Source organism: Panthera uncia (assembly GCF_023721935.1).
Source record: "Panthera uncia isolate 11264 chromosome A3 unlocalized genomic scaffold, Puncia_PCG_1.0 HiC_scaffold_11, whole genome shotgun sequence".
Lineage (NCBI taxonomy): Eukaryota > Metazoa > Chordata > Mammalia > Carnivora > Felidae > Panthera > Panthera uncia.
In genome coordinates, this window is record NW_026057578.1 from 37,909,160 (window position 1) to 37,930,138 (window position 20,979).

Genomic DNA, 20,979 nt, shown 5'->3' on the forward strand with positions numbered 1-20,979 from the left:
CCTGCTCCCCCGGCCCGGCGCGCCCCGCTGAGCCCAGCGCCAGCCCCGCGGGCCCGGGGAGCGGGGCCCCAGCGGGGGCCGAGGCGGGAGCCGCGCTGCCGGGCTCCCGGGCTCCAACTCCGCCTCCCCCGGCGCCGCCGCCGCCGCCGCCCGCCGCGCCGGGTCCTAAAGCCGCGCGCCTCAAGAGGATGGTGCGTCTGGCGGCCGAGCTGTTGCTGCTGCTGGGGCTGCTGCTGCTCACGCTGCACATCACAGTGCTGCGCGGTTCGGGAGCCGCCGACGGGCCGGACGCGGCCGCGGGCAACGCCAGCCGGACGCAGCTGCAGGTGAGTGCGCCGCCAGAGAGGGGCGCGCGTGGCAGCGGGGACCGGGTGGCAGGGTGCTGAGCAAGCGCAGGCTGGATGCGAGGGGGCGGGTCCCCCGCCCCACCAAAGAGCAACGGTCTTGCGGGGACAACCTGTCTTAGGCAGAGACGGAGCGGGGTTGCGTGCCGGAGACTGAACCCCGTATTGAGGTCTGGCAGATGCTGTCCTCCAGGTTTTTCACAGGTCAGGTACCTGGGGGTGCGAGGCTTGGGATGGGCGGCTTGGTATGTGTTTGTTTTGGGGTGGTGACAGTCTTTGATTGCCCTTTTGTGGCTGAGTAATGTTACTCTGGGGGGTGAGGGGAACGGCAGGAGACTCTTAACTATAGGGTAATACCCCCAAACTGGGTTTGGGAGAAAGAACCCCAGGGAGTCTGTCCCTTCAGAAAGCATCGCCAAGGGTCAGGAAATAATGTCCCAGAGGAAAATGGCCAGACACCCTGTTTTCCCGCGCGGTCCACGTGCCTCCCACGTCCCTCCCCAGCCTTGCGGAGGGCGCGGAGTCAAGCCACCTGTCGTGCTTGGGGCCCGAGTCACCTGGGGCTTTTAAAAATATAGTAAAGACTTTCAGCGTTCTGCCCCTCTTGAGGGTCGCTTTAGGAATGAGATTCTGAGCATCCGTTGCGCTCCAAGGCTGGAGAGGGGGTCGCCTTTGGGGAAGTGAGGGGGCTCCAGACACAAGGTTAATTATGTTTTCCGAATAAAGGATTGCTCAGGTATAGATTTCTTGTCACTGCCCTGGAAAGCGTTTTTCCTTGAGTGTTACAACTGTCAACTTGGAGCATGGGTAGAAGTCAGCAAGGATTTTCCCAGGAAGCCTCGGTAATTTTCTGCCTCCTAAAATCTCTTTTAAACTCTTTGCTCTGCAGTGTGGAGATAAGTAGTATTCATTGTTCCCAAAGAACTTTACAACCATTGCCCCTGCTAATGTACTTTTTAATGTAATTTTTGTGAAAAAAAAATTGTTAAAGAGAGAATTCACTTAAATATTTCTGTAGTGCTTACTATGTGCCTGTGTGCCACTGTATTAAGTGCTTTACAGAATTTCATTGATTTAATGAGGTACTATACTGTTAATATGCTCCCTTTACAAATGCAAAAACTGAGGCACAGAGAGATTAGGAAACTGGCCAATTTTCATGCATTCCAAACTCTTGATTACTTATACCAAGTTTTCTCTCTGCCAGGATGTTATAGACTAAAGCAAGGTGATCCTTGCACACAAATACAAAACCAGGAATGGGAAAGAATACACCCCAGAGCCTACAGTTCTTTTAAATTTGGGACATTTCTGGAGCGCCTGGGTAGCTCAGTCTGGGTTGGTCGACCAACTTCAGCTGACATCATGATCTCTCAGTTTGTGAGTTCAAGCCCAGCATAGGGCTCTGTGCTGACAGCTTGGAGCCTGGAGCCTGCTTCAGATTCTGTGTATCCCTCTCTCTCTGCCCCTCCCCTACATTCTCTCTCTCTCTCTCTCTCTCTCTCTCTCTCTCTCTCTCAATACCCATTAAAAAGAAATTTTAATTTGGGGCATCTCTGAAGATGTTCTAAATTTGTGGGGCCTGCCCATCTTCTGTGGGCAAACAGGTACAATGACAGACGTATCGGATTCCTTTGGGGAAACTGAAGACACTCCCATTCTGTAGATGGTGCGACACCCACCAGTCTACCACTGCCGGCATAATTCTTAATATCTTCAAGATTTCTGGAAGTCATATTTTGTACATGATGCTTTCTTTCCTCATGGACTCATGAAAAGCTATAAAAATGATGTTCTATGGAAAAGTAAATTTGGCAGATTTCTTTATGAGGTGTTTGCTATCATTAGAATAACCTGGGGTTGGCCTTTTCTGCCTGAACAGTAAGGTAATGAGAGAAGCAGCTGGTGGAAGTGGCAGCTGCAAAGGGGAAGTGGATTAAATTCTCAAAGGGGCCTTTGGCTGAAGAAGTTCCCCAAGAGGGCAAAAGAAATGGGGGATTTAGAAGGAGTAATGCTCCTAGGAGTATCTTGGGTCCCAAGCAGCTGCTAATCCACCAGCTTCAGTTTATCTTGCAATAGTGTTTGATTATTCTGTCCACTCAATGCACTTATCCAGGCAGAATGATGAGTTTAACAGTTTGGTTCATAATTTTACTCTCTTTTGTAATTTGTTATTATAAAAGTTTTATATTCTTCCTGACTAAAGTTATTTCTCTGGCTCTCCAAAGATCTTACCATTCAAATGGAGAGAGAGAATATGTCACACCAAGTGAGGAGGTCTGCAAAAAACATTTAGGTTATTGTTTTCAGCCCAGGACACTGAATTCACTAGTAGCAGGTGTATTTAAAAACAAAACTGCAGACACTATATTCTTTCTGTTTAGTGGACATGTGTAACCCATCTCAAAATCCATTTAAATGTGTTGGTTCTGTGATATTTTAAGCTGCTAAATTCATTCTTTGTAACCAGGAAGTTAATCAGTCCCTAGACTACATGATTGTTCTTGTTATTTCTGCTTAAAATATTCTAAAATATGAGGTTGGAGTGAGAAATAAACATAGTTCGTTTATTTACCCAAACTGTAATATCTTTGGGGTCATTTAAGAAGAGATACTCCCTTATTTAAGATCTGGTTGTTTTGACGTTATTAAGGACATCCAATAAAATAGTAGTAAGAATAACAACAATCATGACTAAGATTTCTCAAGTGTCTTTTACGTGTCAGGCACTGTCCTTAGCAGTTTACATATATCAACAAAAGTCTTGTGAATCAGGCACTATCATTATTCTTGATTCAACTAAAAGAACTGAGGTTAGGTAACTTGTCCAAGGTTGCCCACCTAGAAACACTATATTTCAAGTGGCTCATGAAACCAATGATGTTAGTCGTCACACCGTTTTGAATATTTAAAAATATCTGATAAGAAATTGTCTGGTTGTCTGCAACAGCTGCATAAAAATGTACAGAAACATTAACTTTTTTCACTTTTGAATGAAATCTAAGCTCTTCATTGAAATAAGTGTCTCATGTTCAGAGATGCAGACTAGTTCTTTGAGGTCTTTAATAATAGTCAGAAAACAATGATATATAATAAAAGCAGTCTGGAAGATAGAACATCCCAAAATATAGAATCCCCAGGCAATAATAACAACTATTATTATATTTCTTTTATTTGAAATTCACATGACTACCTCTCTACTGAATCTCAGTCAGATTTAAAACCATAAATTTCTACAGATTTTAATAGGAAAGTTAGAATTTATTAAGACAGTGAGATATAAGCAAATATTATAAACCATCAAATTGATTATTTTTACAACGCCATTAAAGCAACCCAAACTCTGAAATGTAACTTAGTGCCTTTGTTCTCTATCTCTTAACTACTGTCTTTATGAGCTCTTTCTCCCTTTATCGCTCTACTTGCCTTCAGTAAAACAACTTAGCTTCTGGTACTGAAGAGGTCATCAGAGCCATTTATAGCAGTAGAAGCAAAAGCAACATTTATTTGTATTTAATACAAGTACGTTTCCTACAATGATTCTGTGGGATTGACAGAGAATTTGAGTCTTTGTATACTCATTTTATAGATGAGGAAACTGAGGCCTGGAGAGATTTGAGTAACTTGCCCAAGGCCACACAGCTGTGATGGGGACAGGGCCGAGCTTCAGAACCAGGCAGGCTGATACTGGAGCCCAAGTTCTTGTTCCTATTCAGCAGAAAGACTCCCAGCTCTGATTCAAGTCAACAGCCATTGTATTTCTTGTTTCATGGCTTGCCTTCCCATTATCCAGACAGGCTGGTGGCTCTTCTCCCTGGAATTCTTTATAAATTATGGATGGGGCGCCTGGGTGGCTCAGTCGGTTAAGCGTCCGACTTCAGCCAGGTCACGATCTCGCGGTCCGTGGGTTCGGGCCCCGCGTCAGGCTCTGGGCTGATGGCTCGGAGCCTGGAGCCTGTTTCCGATTCTGTGTCTCCCTCTCTCTCTGCCCCTCCCCCGTTCATGCTCTGTCTCTCTCTGTCCCAAAAATAAATTAAAAAAAAATAAAATAAAAAAAATAAATTATGGATGACTGTCCCACTTAGCTATTACTACATAACAAACTACCCCGATATTTAGTGGCTAGAAACAACCATTCTTTCGTTAGCTCATCAAGAAAACTTGCTCCAGGCTCAGCGGGGTAGTTCTTCTGCTGATCTCACCTGGAGTTACTCATGTGTCTCTAGCCTAGTGTTGGCTTGACATGAGCTTGATAGTCCAGGATGACCTCACTCATATGTCTGATGGTTAATGCTGGCTGTCACCTAGGCTCTGTCTCCACAGAGTCTTTCATCTTCAAGGAACCTAGCCCACATAGCCTGACGTGGTGGACTTAGAGCAGCAAGAGAGTAAAAGCAGAAGTTGCAAAGCCTCTTGAAGAACTTGTACAACTTCAGCTACATTCTATGAGCCAAATAAATCACTGGGCCAGCTCAGAGTCTAGGGCACAGGGAATAGACTCCTCTTGATTGGAGGACCAGAAAAGTAATATTGCAAAGGAGCATGTGTATAGCAATGGGAGGAATTACTGTGGCTATGTTTGCAAATATCTACCATATTCATTTTTTGTCTCATATGCTTTGTAAATGTTTAGACCAATCTTGCACTCACCTTTTAATATTGTTTATGCTGCCTTTGTAGTAGTAGTACAAAAAGTAGTAGTAGAAAAAGTTTCTACTTTATTTATTTTTTGTAATGTCTTATTTATTTTTGAGAGAGAGAGAAACAGAGCATGAATCGGGGAGAGGGAGAGAGAGAGGGAGACACAGAATCTGAAGCAGGCTCTGAGCTGTCAGCACAGAGCCCAGCGCAGGGGTCAAACTCACAAACCATGAGATCATGACCTGAGCAAAAGTCGGATGCTTAACTCACTGAGCCACCCAGGTGCCCCAAAAAACTTTCTGTTTTGAATGTAATCAACTCTGAATCCTTTTATGATTTTCAGTTGTCTTGCTTTACTTACAAAAAGGTTCCTCAAATAAAGATTGTCATAATCTTTAAATATATTTTGTTCTAACAGTTTTATAGTTCCTTATTGTTGTTGGCTGCTGTTGTTTAGAACAACAGTCTGCTTTGAAGTTATTTGTGGGTTTAAGGTTTAAGATGAAGGTACAACTTTGGTTTTTGTCCAAGTGAATAGCCACTTGTCCTATCATACCTAGGTTTGTTTCTTATTGTGGATAGGGTTTTATTTTTTGTTGTTATATTCTCCAATTTGTTAGTTCTAGAATATAGGAAAGTTATAGAAATATATGCTTACAGTTTTCTTGGTGTGGGCATGAAAGCTAGCAGCATCCATTTCAATAGTGTATCATTAGAGATCCATGGGATGAGGTGAAAATCTTTATTTTTTTTTCACTTTAGCACTTTAAATAATAATCATCTCTTTCTTATGAGATTGTTAGAATTCATTCATAAGTGCTTTTAGGCTTGGTACCTCTTTGCTTGAGATTACTGATTATCATTCCATGTTAATCATGGTTAGTAGTCTATTCAGATAATATAAATTTTCTTGAGTCAATTTTGATAAATTATGTTTTCCCAGAAAATTATATATTTTTATAAACTGATAAATTACACTTTATCACTATAAAGTTTATACATAGTACAAGCATATTTTGCAAATATTTCATAACTATATTCTTTATGTTTTATGATGTACACTCTTGGATCTCTTTATAAAACCTATCAGATCAAGATTGTTGATTATATTTTGAAAACCCTCCAACTCGATGTATTTACTGTCCACTATTTTACTGATTTCTCAAGAAAATTAATTTCACTTTTATCCTACTGTTGTTGATTTTTCTGTCTCTCATTATCCCATTAATTTTTGCTTTACTTGTTTCGAATCCATGGTGTTAGGACATAAAATATCCTTTTTTGGTGGTTATATTTTATCAAGATGAAATTCCTTATTTATCATTTTATTGACTTTTGTCTTGAATACTTTTTTGTCTGATATTAATGTTGCAACTCTTGTTTTATTTCTTTTTCTTTTGAGATTTGTCGAATGTCCTTTTCCAACCTTTACTTTAAAACTTTGTCTAACTTTTTTTAAATTTAAATAGCTCTCTTATTAATAACTGATAGCTCAATTTTCTGTTTCCATGCAACACATCAATGAATGTAACTCATTTATATTTGTTGTGAGTACTGATAGATTTGAAGATATTTTTCCCATTTTGTATAGTATTCTCAAATTTCCACAATTTTTTTCCATTTTGCCTCTTACTCTCCAACTTATCTGTGTAACCTTTGGCAAGAGACTTAGCCTTTATCTTAATTTCCTCATCTATAAATTATATATATAATAGCTATTTCCTAGTGCTGTTGTAAAAATTAAAACACTGAATGCATACTAAGTACTTTATCAGAGCTTAGCACTTAAACATTCAATAAGTACTTAAATACTATTTACTTTGTTCATTTTTCCTCAAGTATTGAAAGTGTTCTATTGCTGTTATTCTCAACATTTTAACAGATTTGAACTTACACTTTTTATCAGTGCTGAGAATCAATCCGTATTTATAACCTAAAGCCTTCAAAAACAAGATTCTGACATTCTGTTTCTCTCTGTGTCCTGTGTATCTCTCAGCTTTTAATCATATTATCTGAATATTTAGGCTAAATTATTCCTCTTTCTATTTCTTTTTTCTTCTTTCTTTCTTTCTTTCTTTCTTTCTTTCTTTCTTTTTCATTATAACTCTTAGGAATAATTTCTTAGCAGTTTCATTTATGTTTCTAATAATTATCTAGACATAACTATAAAATTTACTTATTTCTTTACTGGCTGTTGCTGCTACTTGAATCTCATATTTTCATCTTTTATTTTGTTGGAAAACATTCTCAAAAAGTTATTTTAAGGTTTTATCAAAGGCTAAACTCTCTGAGATCCTAAATTTTTTAACATATCTTTATTTGGTTCTCACACTTACATGCTAATTTGGCAGTTGGCCATGTTCCATATTGTTTCCCCTCAGAATTTTGAAGATAAAATCCAATTTTATTACATCAGCTCATGTTTCATTCAAAATTGGATGCTATGTCTTTGTAGCTGGCTATTTTTTTAAACTAGAAGCTTTTAGGATTTTTCACTTTATTCATAATGTTCAGAAATGTCATCATGTTGTGTTTAGATTTAAGACTTTAGTAGTTTGTTCTGGTTGGCACTCAGTGGACCCTTTAAATCTGAAGCCCCAAGTTTGTCTTCATCGTGAGAACATTTCTTGAGTAATCTCCTTGCTTATCCACTCTTTAATCAGTTTCCTGTCCTCACCTTTTTCTAACTTCTATATCCTTGCCTCTTCTCTTCTCTTCCCTCCTCCTTCTCCCCTCCTCTCCTTTTCCTCTTCCTTTTTACTCTCTTTTTTCTCTCTCTTAGAATTTTTTAAGTTTTTAAAAGTAATGAATAATTTACATACAATAAAATAATCTTAAAAGTTCAGTTCCATTTTTGATGATTGTATATGCCCATGTAGCCACCATCAAAATTAGGATATAGAATGTCTACATCATCCCAGAAAGCCTTCTTGTGAATCTTTATTGGCAGTTCATTCCTCCCAGAGGCAACCAGTGTCTGATTCCTCTCATCACAATTAGTTTGCCTGTTCCAGATCTTCATGTAGATGGCATCATAGGTGTGCAGTTTTGTGTGTGTGTCTCTGGCTTCTTTTGCTCAACATGTTTTTGGGATTTATTTGTATTGGTGTGTGTATCAGTAGATTTCTCTTTTTTATTGGTGAGTTGTATTCCATTGTATAACCATATCATAATTTATTTCTCTATCCCCCCATTGGTAAACATTTTGATCATTTCCCATGCGTTGGATATATTTTTTTAAAAGACCATGGTAACATTCTTGTACAGGCCTTTCTGTGAACATATATTTTCATGTCATGTGAGTAAATACCTAGTAGTACAACTGACACAGCTTCTATTCTTGATATTATTATAAGAATTCCTCTAAAGAAACTCACTTTTTCTCAGCTCCTTTAGTGTTTCACTTTCAGTTGGTTACAATTTATTTCATGTCAACTAGAAATCATTCCTTCTTCTGTATGCGAAACTTCTCTGCTTTACACGTCTGTTCTGGATTTATTTACTTATTTGTATTTCAGCTGGCTTTTCAGTAGAATTTGGAGAGGGAAAAGAAGTAAATGAAAATGCCTGATCTGCCACCTTGAACTGAAACACTATAATTTTATTTCTTAATTTAATTTTCCTGTATACAAACCAAAAGGAAGTTTTATTGTTTGTGTAGCCCCTTTGTTCTTTCTTTGCCAGCCATATTCTAAAAGGCATTGATCTTTGAGTCTTGATCATTGATCTTTGAAGTCATGAGAACTATCCATTCAGTAAAGAAGAATCTATTTTGGTTTTAAAGCTTCCAAAGGAAAGAATCCCACCATCTTCTGTGACTTTTAAAAACCCTCAGTGTCATAATATTTTCCCTCTGATGTGTCCTTTGAATCTTTTATGCTACATCTTTATTTCATGTTTGCCTTTTTTTTCCCCACTATTCATTCACTTTTCAAAAACCATCTCATGTAGGATTTGAAGTCTATTATTTAATAGTTTCTCTGTCTTCTCCAGATTTGATTATCTCAATCTTTTTTTCAACTTGTTTGCATTGGTCTCATTTTATAGCATTTTAATGGTTTCTGTGGTCCTCTCATTTCTCTTTCATCTTCTGAGAACATCTTCTGCAAACCTTGGCTCAGGATTTTTTAATCTATAAAAAAAAAAAAAGATGGTGATGAAGCTTCTGTTCAGTGACAGCTAGGGTATCCCTCTGTATTCATTTCCTAAAGGACAGAAGATTCTTCAGAGGATGAGTTAGGGGTGTCATTTTAATGCCCAGATTATATGCAGTGAGTTTATGAAGTAATGGAAGAGTATGCTATTAAGAAACAGATCTCATTTTGCATTTTATTTCAATCTTTTCTGTGCTCCACTTCAGTAAGAACTTCATAAGAAGCCATGAACATAAAAGATAAAATTTAATTTCCTTCCTTCTGTGGCTGATGAGTCCATATTTTAGATGAAATACAATGCTAATAAAGTCAATATGCTAGTGGCCAGTGTTCCTCTTGGGACTAAGCACTCACTGCCCACTGTGGTCATTGTCTTGATAACATAACTTTATGGCTTCTCCCTTCTCTGCCTTCTTTCCTTTTCCACTACCAAAGCTTTCTGGGATCATCTCCCAAATATACTACTTGCTCTTTGTCTCAGAGTTTCCTTGTGGGAGAACCCAAACTAAATGAAGCACTACTCACACGTTAGGCATGGGGATAGTGACCACTTTTCTAGATAGTGATGGTATAGGAAAGCTATGGGGCAGAGTTTCCATGAGGCACCTGCTGCTTCTTGCCATCAACAAGGTTGAGGCCTGTTAGTCTCAGAAAGGTACATGGTATGGGCAACAACAGAATCAGGCCATGCTATGCCCTCCCAGAGCAGCTGGGAACAGAGGGAATTCCAAAATTGTAGGAATGGGAAAGATCAGGCCTGGGCAAACCCTCAAATTGCTGGTGTGTAAAGAGATAACTGGTCTTTTCTCTCCTGAGAGCCTGATTCTGTGCTTGTGTGCTATTTTAGGTAGGAGAGTGAGCGACAATAGAAAGTCCTCAAAGATATATGGGATTGTCATCTAATGCCTTAAAAAGGCAGAGGCCCAGATGCCTTGTTAAATGTAGCTTCATCAACTCCCCAAGCACTGACCGGCATGTGTCACTGAAAAGTTGTTTCTGTAAACTGAGTAGATATAAAAACAGTGGATTAATTACTCCTTCTTCCTCTTGGTCTGACCCATGCACACTTTAGTAAACCAAGTCATCTTGCATAGAGCACTGTCTGGGACTCATATACCTCTGTAACAGAGCAGTACCCCTTTACCCGCTGGCAGAGACAGTGCTGCAGGGCCTGTCTTCAAGTTTGGGACCCTGGGCTGCCAGACTCACAGTTTGGGGCGCTCCAATCCCCAGATGTTCACATAAGTGACCTGGAAAAAGGAAGGTAGTCTGTGAATGCAATAGGCCACTTCCTGCCAGACACCACATCTCTATTTTCAAAAATAACGAGATGTGGTTAGAATCTATATGAAGGATCCAGGGAAGCTGGAAACGATGCCATAAGCCCCCCAGGTGTTAACTTACTCCCAAAGGCATCTAGATAGAATATCCATGCCCATGCCAATGAAACAAATGAAAAACATGCCTCGGCTCCCACTGCCTCTTGGAGATAGCAGTGGGAAGAAGATAGAGGGAAAAGTGGCAGTTGTGTTATTATTTTTAAAAACAGAGCTTTATTGAGGTGTAATTGACATAAAGGGAACCATGCATATTTAAAGTGAACAATCCAGTGGGCTTTGACACCTGTCAAACCGGCACTGCTATCAAGATAATGAATAAATCTATCATCTCTGAAAGTTTCTTTGTGCTCCTTTGTGATTCTTCCTTCATTCTCCAGCAATCTCCGGGCCACTGAGCTGCCTTCTGTCACTATAGCTTTTGCATTTCCTAGATTTTTATGTAACTAACATCATACAGAATGTACAGTACAACAAGCTTCTTTGCTCACCATAATGACTTTGAGAATCATCCATGTTTTATGTATAAAGTGTTTGATCCTTTTTATTGCCAATTAGTATTGCACTGTATGCATACAACATGCTTATCCACTCATCCATTGAAGCACATTTAGGCTGTTTCCAATTTGGGCCTATTAAAATAAAGATGCTATGAATATTCAGGTATAAGTCTTTGCATGGACATATGCTTTCATTTCTCCTGTGTGAATACTTAGCAGAATGGTTGGGTCATACGATAGGTGTATGTTTAGCTAAATTAGGAAATTGTAGCAATCTTTTTAAGGCACTCACATAACATGTTTGGGATCTGTAACAATCCACGGATGCCACTGGAAAACTTCAGAGAATTTGGACGTTGAGTCTCAGGAAGAGATCCTCTTACAGTTAAACCATTTGTAGACTATGTTCTGCAATATACAACTCGAACAATGCAGTCAAAAATCCACGTATAATTTTGACTCCCCAGAAACTTAACATCCAATAGGCTACTGTTGACCAGAAGCCTTACTGATAACATAAACAGTTGCTTAACGCATATTTTGTATGTTATACATATTATATACTGTATTCTTATAATCAAGCTAAAGAAAAGAAAATGTTATTAAATCATAAGGAAGAGAAAGTACATTTACAGAACTATACTGTATTTATCAACAAAACCAATAAGAAGCCACATAAGTGGACTCATGCAATTCAGACCCCTGTTGTTCAAGACTCAATTGTATTATGAAAAATGGAAGGAAGAAGAGAAGAGATTGTCTTCTTGCAAAGAATTCTCCTGTTTTTCCAGGATGCCCAAAGTATGGAAATTTCATGGGGCTCAATTCTCCAGGTGATGGTGGTAGAGGGAAAGTTAGGTGCTGGACAGAAAAACAGGTTGGAAAGATGTCCCAGCAGAAGACTCAGTTTCCTCCATAAGCTTCTGTCCATCACTCCCCTCATCTTCTTGTCCCAGGCCTTCCCTGACTAGAGTTTAAGAAAACCAGAAATAGACTTGGTATCTCTTGCCTGGGGACCCAGTTACATTGTGACTTAGAAATCTGGTATTGGTTATGACCCCCAAATGAATTGGACACCAGTTTTATTGCCATGAACCTTCAAATTCCAGGAAGTAGAAAGGGCAAAAAGTAAAAAAGGGGAGATCTCATTACGTGATTCTAATCCTTAGCCCATGAAATGGGTTGAGGAAATGTTAATATGAGCTGATCTCCTGGCTACGCCAGACATTATGAGTGCACAGTATTATAAACCCACCCAGAATTCTCATTGGAGGGCAGGGACTGTCCTTCCCTTACCCATCTGCTGCCTTGATGTTCACCAGGTGCAGCTGTGGCTCTGAGATACAGGTGAGAAGCTTGGGGTGACTTCTCTGCCTTTGCACCCAGAGTGCATTCTGTGGAACAGCAGTGGCATCTCCTGGGATCTTAGAATCTCAGGCCTCATCCAGAACAACTGAGTCAGGATCTGGATTTTATAAGGGCCCCAGACTCATCATATATATGCATGTCACAGTTTAAGAAGCACCATTCAAGATGCATATCTTACAAGTCCCAGAAAACACTCAATACAGGTCAGGTATTATTCATCTATTGCCCAATTATGCTGCACGACCAAGTACCCTCAAACTCAGTGGCTGTAACAATAAGCATGTATTCTCATGCTGATGGGTCTGAAGATCATCTGGGGTTCAGTAGATCTAGGCAGGCTAAGTTGCAACCTGTGGGTTGGGTCTGGGTTTCTTCCATGTGTCTCCTATACTTGTGCAACCAGTGAGCTACCTGCCACATGTTCCTCTCATGATGATCAAATGCACAGAAAGGCAGAGGCAATGGGCACTCTTAAGGCTTTGCTTGGGCCACACTATCCCTTCAGCACAAACTAGTCACCAGGCCCGACAGAGTGGCAAAAGGCATGGGCTTTGGATTTGTTTCAAGTTCACTTGTGCTTCTCACTAACATGTGTACCCTTAGGCAAAAGTCTCACGTTTCTCTCTGCTTCTGTGTCCTGTTCAGTAAAATGGGGTAAGAGTAATAGATAAATCACTGGGAGCTTATAATGTTGCAAGGACCAACCACCCTTGATGTATAGGAATGGTTTAACTCATGGGTATGATAGAGCTGTGTGACCTTGGGCAAGTCACTTCAACTCTCTGCATTTCATTTTCTTCACCTAAGAATAGACATCCTAATGGGATAATTCTAATTTGTGAACTTCATCTTCAAAACTGATAACGATGATGCAAAAGCTAACACTGAGCATTTACTCTATGCCGGACACTGCTGTAAAGACGTTAGATGTATTTACACCTTTAACTCAAAATAGCCCAATGGGGATTATCTCCATTTTGCAGCTGAAGAAACTGAGGCAAAGCAATATGAGGAAACCAAGGTTTAACATCTGATTGTTCAGAGCACCTCATGTGGAGGGAAAGATACCACAGAACTGCTGCAGTCCAGGCTTGGCTCCATGTGGCTGACACATTCTGCCTCACGCCAATCAGTGATGCTTCTAAAAAGGCTATTCTTGGCTTCTGCTCCCATGTGGGAAAAAGAAAAGAAAGAGCAGGGGCAGCTTGAGAGAAGAGACTGGGAAAGCAGCTGTCCTCCTGGTTAAACAGCAGCCCCCTCCCCATGCTACCCACCATGCGGAAGCAGATGCTGGATGGATGTGATGAGCACTTCTGGTGGGACCCAGCCATCACCTAGGGCTGTGGTGTGGAGCAGACCAGCCTGGCTCTGAACCAGCATCAGGCTGAGGGGAAGCGTGAGGCCGGAAGGACCCTGCATCTGAGAAACTAGAGGTAGAAAAGGCTGTGGATTTCTCTGCCAGCACAGGATTCCACCCACCAAAGGTTGTTTGTTAGTCAAGAAATGCACGTCGATCTCTGTGTGTCTTCGTTCTGAATGCCCTCCCTTGTGCGGTCTCACTGCTTAAAATTCATGTGCTCCATGGCAGGGATGGAACTGTGCCCGCAAATATGTTATTCATCACTCACAAACCTTAACAATTTAAGCCTGAAACCACTTCCCTGATGAAGGGGGACACCCTTTCCTACCTTCCTTTCCCAGACATAACAGAAGAGAAACAGGACAAGCCTTGGGGGCAGGAGCCTGAGGAACTCTCTGAGCTGTATATTCTACTTTCTTGACTGTTGCTGGCCAGAAGGATAACTTCCTTGTGGCTAATCCAATTTTCCCTTTCTTCAATGTGTCACAAAGTCCATTTTCTCAAGGTCTTCTGAGGAACAAGTAGTCAGCTTTTTAAAATGTTTCCCATAGGTGAGAGTAGTATCATATTTCCGTTTTTATTTATGGCACTACATTGCTAATATCTGGTCAGCCACTCTGGTTCCAGATCTTTTTCAGTTATTCTTGCCAAGTTCCTGACTGCCCTAAATCCCCAGTGTATTTTATCTTCTGTTTTGTTTTTGTTTTGGTAGGCTGTGTCTTATACTTCAGGTATGTTCGGCAGTGCCCTATTTCTTCTCCCTTTGCACCCCAGATGTTGAGTTGGGACCAGTCTCATTTCAGCTATCTTAATAGCTTATTAATTTGCCAATTGTCACAGAATTGAGCACTGACTAGGTAGATAGCTAGATAGAAAGGAAAAAATCATTTTAAAAAATATATGACCACTGAAAATATGAAATCACTATAATATGCTGCCCGAAAGAAAAAATGAGAAAGAAAAAAAAAACCCCAAATCTGAAGAGATCCAAGTGTTGGCAAGAAGGTGGAGCACCTGTAGGGAATGTGAACTGGTATGTACACTTTGGAAAATTGGTTTCCAAGCTATTAAAATAATATAAATGTACCCTCTGACCCAGCAATCCCATCCTGGAAATATACCCAACAGAAATATGCACTCCAAGCCCTGAAAAAGAATGCTCAGAGCAACACTATTTAAATAGCCCCAAACTGGAAACAGTGAAATGCCCGTCAACAGTAGAACAGATAATCAGTAAGTACACACACAGATAGCGAACAACTAGTCACAACATGTACAACTTCACAAATGTAATGTTGACTGAAAGAAGCCAGGCACAAAGGAGTACATGGATGATTCTGTTTATATAAAATAACCAGGAAGAACTAGAAGAGAGAACACTTGTCACCCTTGTCAAGGAAGTGACTAGAAGGGAGCATAAAGGGGCTGTCTGGGGCACTGGTAGTAATGTTCTGTTTCTTGATGTGAGTGTGGACTACACAGATGCAGTTTATGAAATCTCACTGGGCTGTATAGTTATATATGTGCATTTTCCATATGTGTATCAGACTTCAATTAAAAATACTGTAAAAAATGCAGTGGGCAGGGTGGACGGTACAGAAGAGATGGCCATTTTTCACTGGGAAAGGCAACCCACAAGCCCTGGAGCCCACTCTCTTTGCTCCCTGATGTGTACTACCCTGCAGACTGGTCTTCAAATTGTAATGAATGTGGACTAGTTTCAGTGTTATGAGGATCCTCCTCTGCCTCCATGGCCCAGTGCTATTGTTATGACATCAAAGACCAACTGCTGACTAAGATACAGTCCATATGAAAAGAATGACCAGCAAATTTACTGCTTGACTTCATTCCCTTTAAATGGAACTGGCCCCGTGGTCCTCTTTCAAAGCTCAGTTGTAGACATATATCTTCTTTATAGGACACCGTGTACAATAAAGAGAAGCAATAATTTAAAACTTAAAAAAAAAAAAAGAATACCTTTGAGAGCGCTGTGAGGTGAGCATTCCATCACTGTGGTTACATGTGCCCAAACACTCCTAAAAGTCTAGCCGTTGGTCTGACAGCCTTCTATTCAACATGGTGACTTTTTTTGGACCAACTGAGTTCTATTTTTATGCTCCCACCCTTTCCCTAGGCTTTGCAAGTTCTTGGGAAAGTCCTTGATGAGGGGTGATCTACTTCAAGCCACCTCACTGAAGTCAGGCAGAATGGCAAAGTCTGTATCCCAGTACTCCTTAACTCATTTGGAGTTGCCCTTTGTGGAGTACACATTTTTTTAAGGACTGAGACGAAACTAAGCCTGGATCAGTTCTATGCAGTCCCTTAATACCAACATGGACAGCATTCCTTCACACAGCTCTAAGTGTGGAAGTCTCAGGGAGTTATTAGCACTTATGGATACTGAGTGACAAAAGAATGGAGTTGTTTTATGACTGTGAGAAAAGTAAGAACCTCGTTACCTTTCTAAGAGGGAATAAGGTTCTGCAGCATGCAAGTAAAATTCCTTACAACGTATAGGCTGTCCCTGGCGTGACTTGGGATCTGGCCCAGCTTGTGGAGGAAGAGGCTTCTGCAGTCAAAATTTACCAGCCTGCTCAAAACCAAACAATCCAGAACAATCCTTTCAATATGCAATCATGTATTACAGTGGTGCATTGGCCCACAGGGGATAAAACATTTCAAGAGTTGCCAAGTCATCCTGGCCCAAGGCTTCCCCTCCTGTTTAATCCATTACTCTTGAACAGGTTCAGCATACCATACTTTGCTGGAAAAAAGGCTAACTGCTGAGAAGATCCTTTCCTTTGTGTTCCCCTCACTGGCACCTTCAGGAAGGCACACGTATCGTGTGAAACAGCTACAGTTTTCCTGTTGAGGGTTTGATGGAAGCAAAGCAATTCATAAGACACCTATGAAATGAGATAAATCTCACTTAAAATGGGAATAAGTATCCAATGGAAGAAACTGGAAATATTTGAAGAGGCCATGGAATCCCAAGGAGAGTAACTCTAACTGCTGAGCAGCAGGTGGAAATAATGAGTCTGGCTCTTCTGAAGGCACCTGCGGCAGACAGCTTTTCTGTTCCAAGTTCTCACTGCTGGCCTCCTTGTCCTGAGGTGCAGTCCAGTGTGGTCCCCATGCCTGACGGTGGTTCCTTCACTGCTTCTTCTCCAAGGCCTGGCCCGATGCTAAGCTATGAGATAACCCAAAAATGAATGTCAGTGTCCTTGGCCCTAAATTTGTTCATAAATGGGGAAAGGGGAGGAAGAAGCGAAGGCAAGTGGGCCTGACCAGAACCAGAGAACTCAGTTACAGAAAGGCAGGGTCCAAAATAAGGGAAGAATTCTGTGCCATGGACCCAAGAAGAGCACCATTTCCACCTTCCTAATGTGAGTGAAGGACAGGGATATGAGCACAGGGGAAAACTAAGAGACACAATCACAGCCTTAAAGAACAACCCTCTAATTAAAGAGGCTGCATCTTTTCTCTGGGCCCCTGAATGCTTGTTGCTCCAAGATTGCTCAAATCATTTACTCAATTTACTTTACTTAGAAGGCCCTGTATGTTTCTACTATTCTTTGGGTCAGAGTTCTTCACACCATTTAGGATGCGGTGTAAATGGAAGTGCTGTGGAAACTTGCCAGTGAGATGGAGCTTGCCAAAGTGGCAGGGGCTGTCTGTAGACCACACAGACTCTTTTTAAGAGAAAAACTCAGCACCCGCAAAATCCCAGATGTTCAGCCTGAAGCAACATCAGGGAGCCATCTGTGGGCTCCCCCTTGAGACTCAAGGACAGGTGGATGCTGTCAGGAGAATTGCTATGGCTGTGCCCTGGAAGGTTCTTGGTCCTAACAATCTAAGTGAAGCGCTTCTTGTGCCATCAAGATACAGGGGCATATGACAGGTGTATGCCAGGGTCACAGCATGTGGTTGCAGGCATGGTCACTGCCCTGCTCACTCGGTTGAACCAGGGCTTCATCCAAGCTCTGTGCTACCCCCCACAACCATGATGAGGTGCTCTACTTAAAAGGCAGGTTGCAGGCACTCACCAAACACTAGAATTTTGTTGTCGGCAAGACCCCTGGAAAACTAAGTCCCAACCTCTCATTTCTTGCATGAGGAATCCAAAACCCAGAGAAATGAAAGAACTTCCTCAAGACTATACTACTCATTCCAGGTTGACCAACTCGTAGGCCAGTCCTCTTTCAGGAAGCCACACAACCTCCCATTTCTGGACATCTTTAAGAGAACTGGAGCATATGTACATCTAAAATGCCCAGGCTCTGATATTATAGTTACTGTTAGGTTGTTATGAGAGCCGAAAGGAAATTCAATGAACATGAATTGTAGCTTTATTTCAGATACCGGGTTGCAGTCAGGTAAAGACATAATGTACATAGAAGTATAGAGCATAGCCTGACTATACAGTAAGCATCCCATTATTCCATTCATTCATTTAGCACTTACATATTGAGTGTCTCCTATATGCAGGCATTGTGCTAGACACTGGAGATTCAACAGAGTACAAGCTTATGCTCTGGAAGGGGAGATTGAGAAGAATTAATTCATAAGTAAAGTAATAGATGTAAAGTAGATGGTAATAGGTGCTTAGCAGTAATAGTAATAGATGGTAAAGTAATAGATGGTAAAGTAGATGGTAATAAGTGCCAGCAGGACATGAACAGGGAGCAAAGATAGGGAATACCTGCGGGTACCTACTAAAAGAGTGTGACCAAGGAAGGACTTGGTGGAAGAGTGACACTGAAGCCTGGAGCTAAAGAGTAAGACAGGGCTATCTTTGCAAAGAACTAGGAGGAGAGCAGTTCAGGCAATGTAATCCCACACACCAAAACCTTGAGGTGGGAAACTTTGACTTGACTAAGGGACAGAAAAAAGACTGGAGAAAGAGAGTAAGTATAAGGGAAAAAGTGATTTTAGAATTTGTAGAAGAGGGTGGAGCCTTGTAGGTCATGATAAAAGATATAGCTGTGCTTCTGAGATCAGCAAGGAAGGAGTCATTAAAGAGATTTTGGATGATGGCTCTGTCTGGTTTGTGGAGAATGGGTTGGAGGGGTGCAGACATGTTAGGAGGTTTTGTAATAAAATAATCCAGGCAAGAGATGAAGGGACGTGGACTAACATGTGAAGAAGTGGATGGATACAAGACACCGTTCTGACACAGAGCCAACAGGATGTGCTAATGGGTCATATTTCAGAGTTGAAAAACTGAGGAGTCAAAGATAACTTCCAGTTTTATGGGGGGGGGGTGCGGTATACATATCAGTGGATCTATATTGAATGTATAGAATTTGAGATGTCTGTGGGACATCCAAGTGAAGATGATGAGCAGAGAAGTGGTCAAATAGACTGGGAACCGAGACTGAGATGTTCTACCAAGTGATAGGAGGAGAACCAAGAGTTGTGTCATGGACAACAAGGGAGGAGAATGCCTTAAGTAAAGAGTTATTTTGAATGCTGCTGTGAGAGCAAAGATGAAGACAGAGAAGTGCCCATTCAACTGGGCATCATGGCCATTGTTGAAAGCCTTGATGAGAGCAGTTTAAGAATAATGGGAATAGATACCAGCCTCTACTGGGTAAAGTAGCAAAGGCGGGTGAAGAAGAAGAAACAGAATCTAGGGGCACCTGGGTGGCTCAGTCAGTTGAGTGTCCAACTCTTGATTTCAGCTCAGGTCATGATCCCCCAGGGTCATGGGATCAAGCTCTGAGGGCGGAGCCTGCTTAAGATTCATTCTCTCTCTCTCTCTCTCTCTCTCTCTCTCTCCCATCACTCTTCCCCACTCATGTACTCTCTCTCTCTCTAAAGTAACATAAAAAATAAAAATAAAAAAACAGCATCTATAATTAAGTCTTAGGGAAGCTTTGCCATGAAGGGGAACCATGTAGACTTGGGGTTAAGGGAGGGTATTTTGTTCATTTGGTTTTTTTTAACATTTTATTTTATTTTTAATTTATTTTGAGAGAGAGAGAGAGAAGAGAGAGGGAGAGTAAGCGATCACAAGCAAGGGAGGGGAAGAGAGAGAGGGAGACACAGAATCAGAAGCAGGCTCCAGGCTCTGAGCTGTCAGCACAGAGCCCGACATGGAGCTTGAACTCACGAACTGTGAGATCATGATCTGAGCCAAAGTTGGACGCTCTGGTTCATTTGTTTTAAGATCAGAGATACCAGGGCATCACTGATGCTGAGACTGAGCCAGTAAAAAGGGGAAAATGAATGGTGACAGATTGAGAAGGAAGGGCTGAGGGGTAAATTGATCAAGAAAGAAAGAATCTATGTATGGGAATTGACCTTTGATAGAAGCAGGGATGATTGTTCCATGCAATAGTTGAAAAGAAGAAGAAGATGAACTATGCAGTTAGGAGTGTAGATATAGTGTGAGTATATGAGAGTTAACCATACATCTCTCATGGATGAGGAAAGCTCCTGTTCCTTCAATGGAATATGCAGTGAGGTCAGTGAGGAAGAGTAGGGGATTTGGAGAGAGTAGATATGAAATAGTCATCTTGGATACCAGAGAAGGCAAAATTGTGAGGGAAGGGCCGTCAATTTTGGAACAGTGCTGAATACTTGTTTGAGGTTTGAGAACATGGGAAACAGACCAGGTTTTAAAGTTGAGCTATTGTGGGGTGCCTGGGTGGCTCAGTCAGTTAAGTGTCTAACTTCAGCTCAGGTCATGATCTCACAGCTCGCGGGTTCAAGCCCTACATTGGCTCTGTGCTGACAGCTCAGAGCCTGGAGCCTGCTTCGGATTCTGTGTCTCCCTCTCTCTCTGCCCCTCCCCTGCTTGTGCTCTGTCTCTGTCTCTGTCTCTGTCTCTGTCTCTCTCTCAAAACTAAATAAACATTAATAAAATTAAAAAAAAATAAAGTTGAGCTATTGTATTTTTCCCATCATCCATGTGCTTGGCTACTAACATAGATAGGGAAGTTGGATAATTGGATTCAACCAGAACTGAGGTTTTGCCCATGAAATAGATCAGAGGGAGAGGAGGCCAGGAGAGTCGTGGGGAGTTACAAAGAAATGGTTATATATATATATATATATACACACACACACATACACACAACCATGTGCTAAATAAGAAGGAAAGTAAAATAGAAAGCTGAAGGGCGGTGAGAAAATGGTAGAAGACTAGGGATCTCAGTGAGTTTAAAACTAGGGAAATGAGCTAACAGGACGGGAAGTACCTTTGTGTAGAAGATTTGCTGATGGAAGGTCTTGGGCAGAGGGTGGCTGAGATACAGTGGAGGAAAAGGT

The 20,979-nt window shown here is 41.3% G+C and overlaps 1 protein-coding gene across 1 annotated transcript in view; it reads left to right on the forward strand.

Annotated features, from left to right (window-relative positions):
- Positions 1-8: 8 nt before the first annotated feature.
- The window catches only part of ISM1 (isthmin 1), a 74,854-nt gene continuing 53,883 nt past the window's right edge, over positions 9-20,979 (forward strand). The window contains exon 1 of the mRNA XM_049651144.1: positions 9-326. Within this exon, the coding sequence (XP_049507101.1) occupies positions 189-326 (138 nt within the window). The 5' untranslated portion in view covers positions 9-188. The remainder of the gene's footprint in view (positions 327-20,979) is intronic.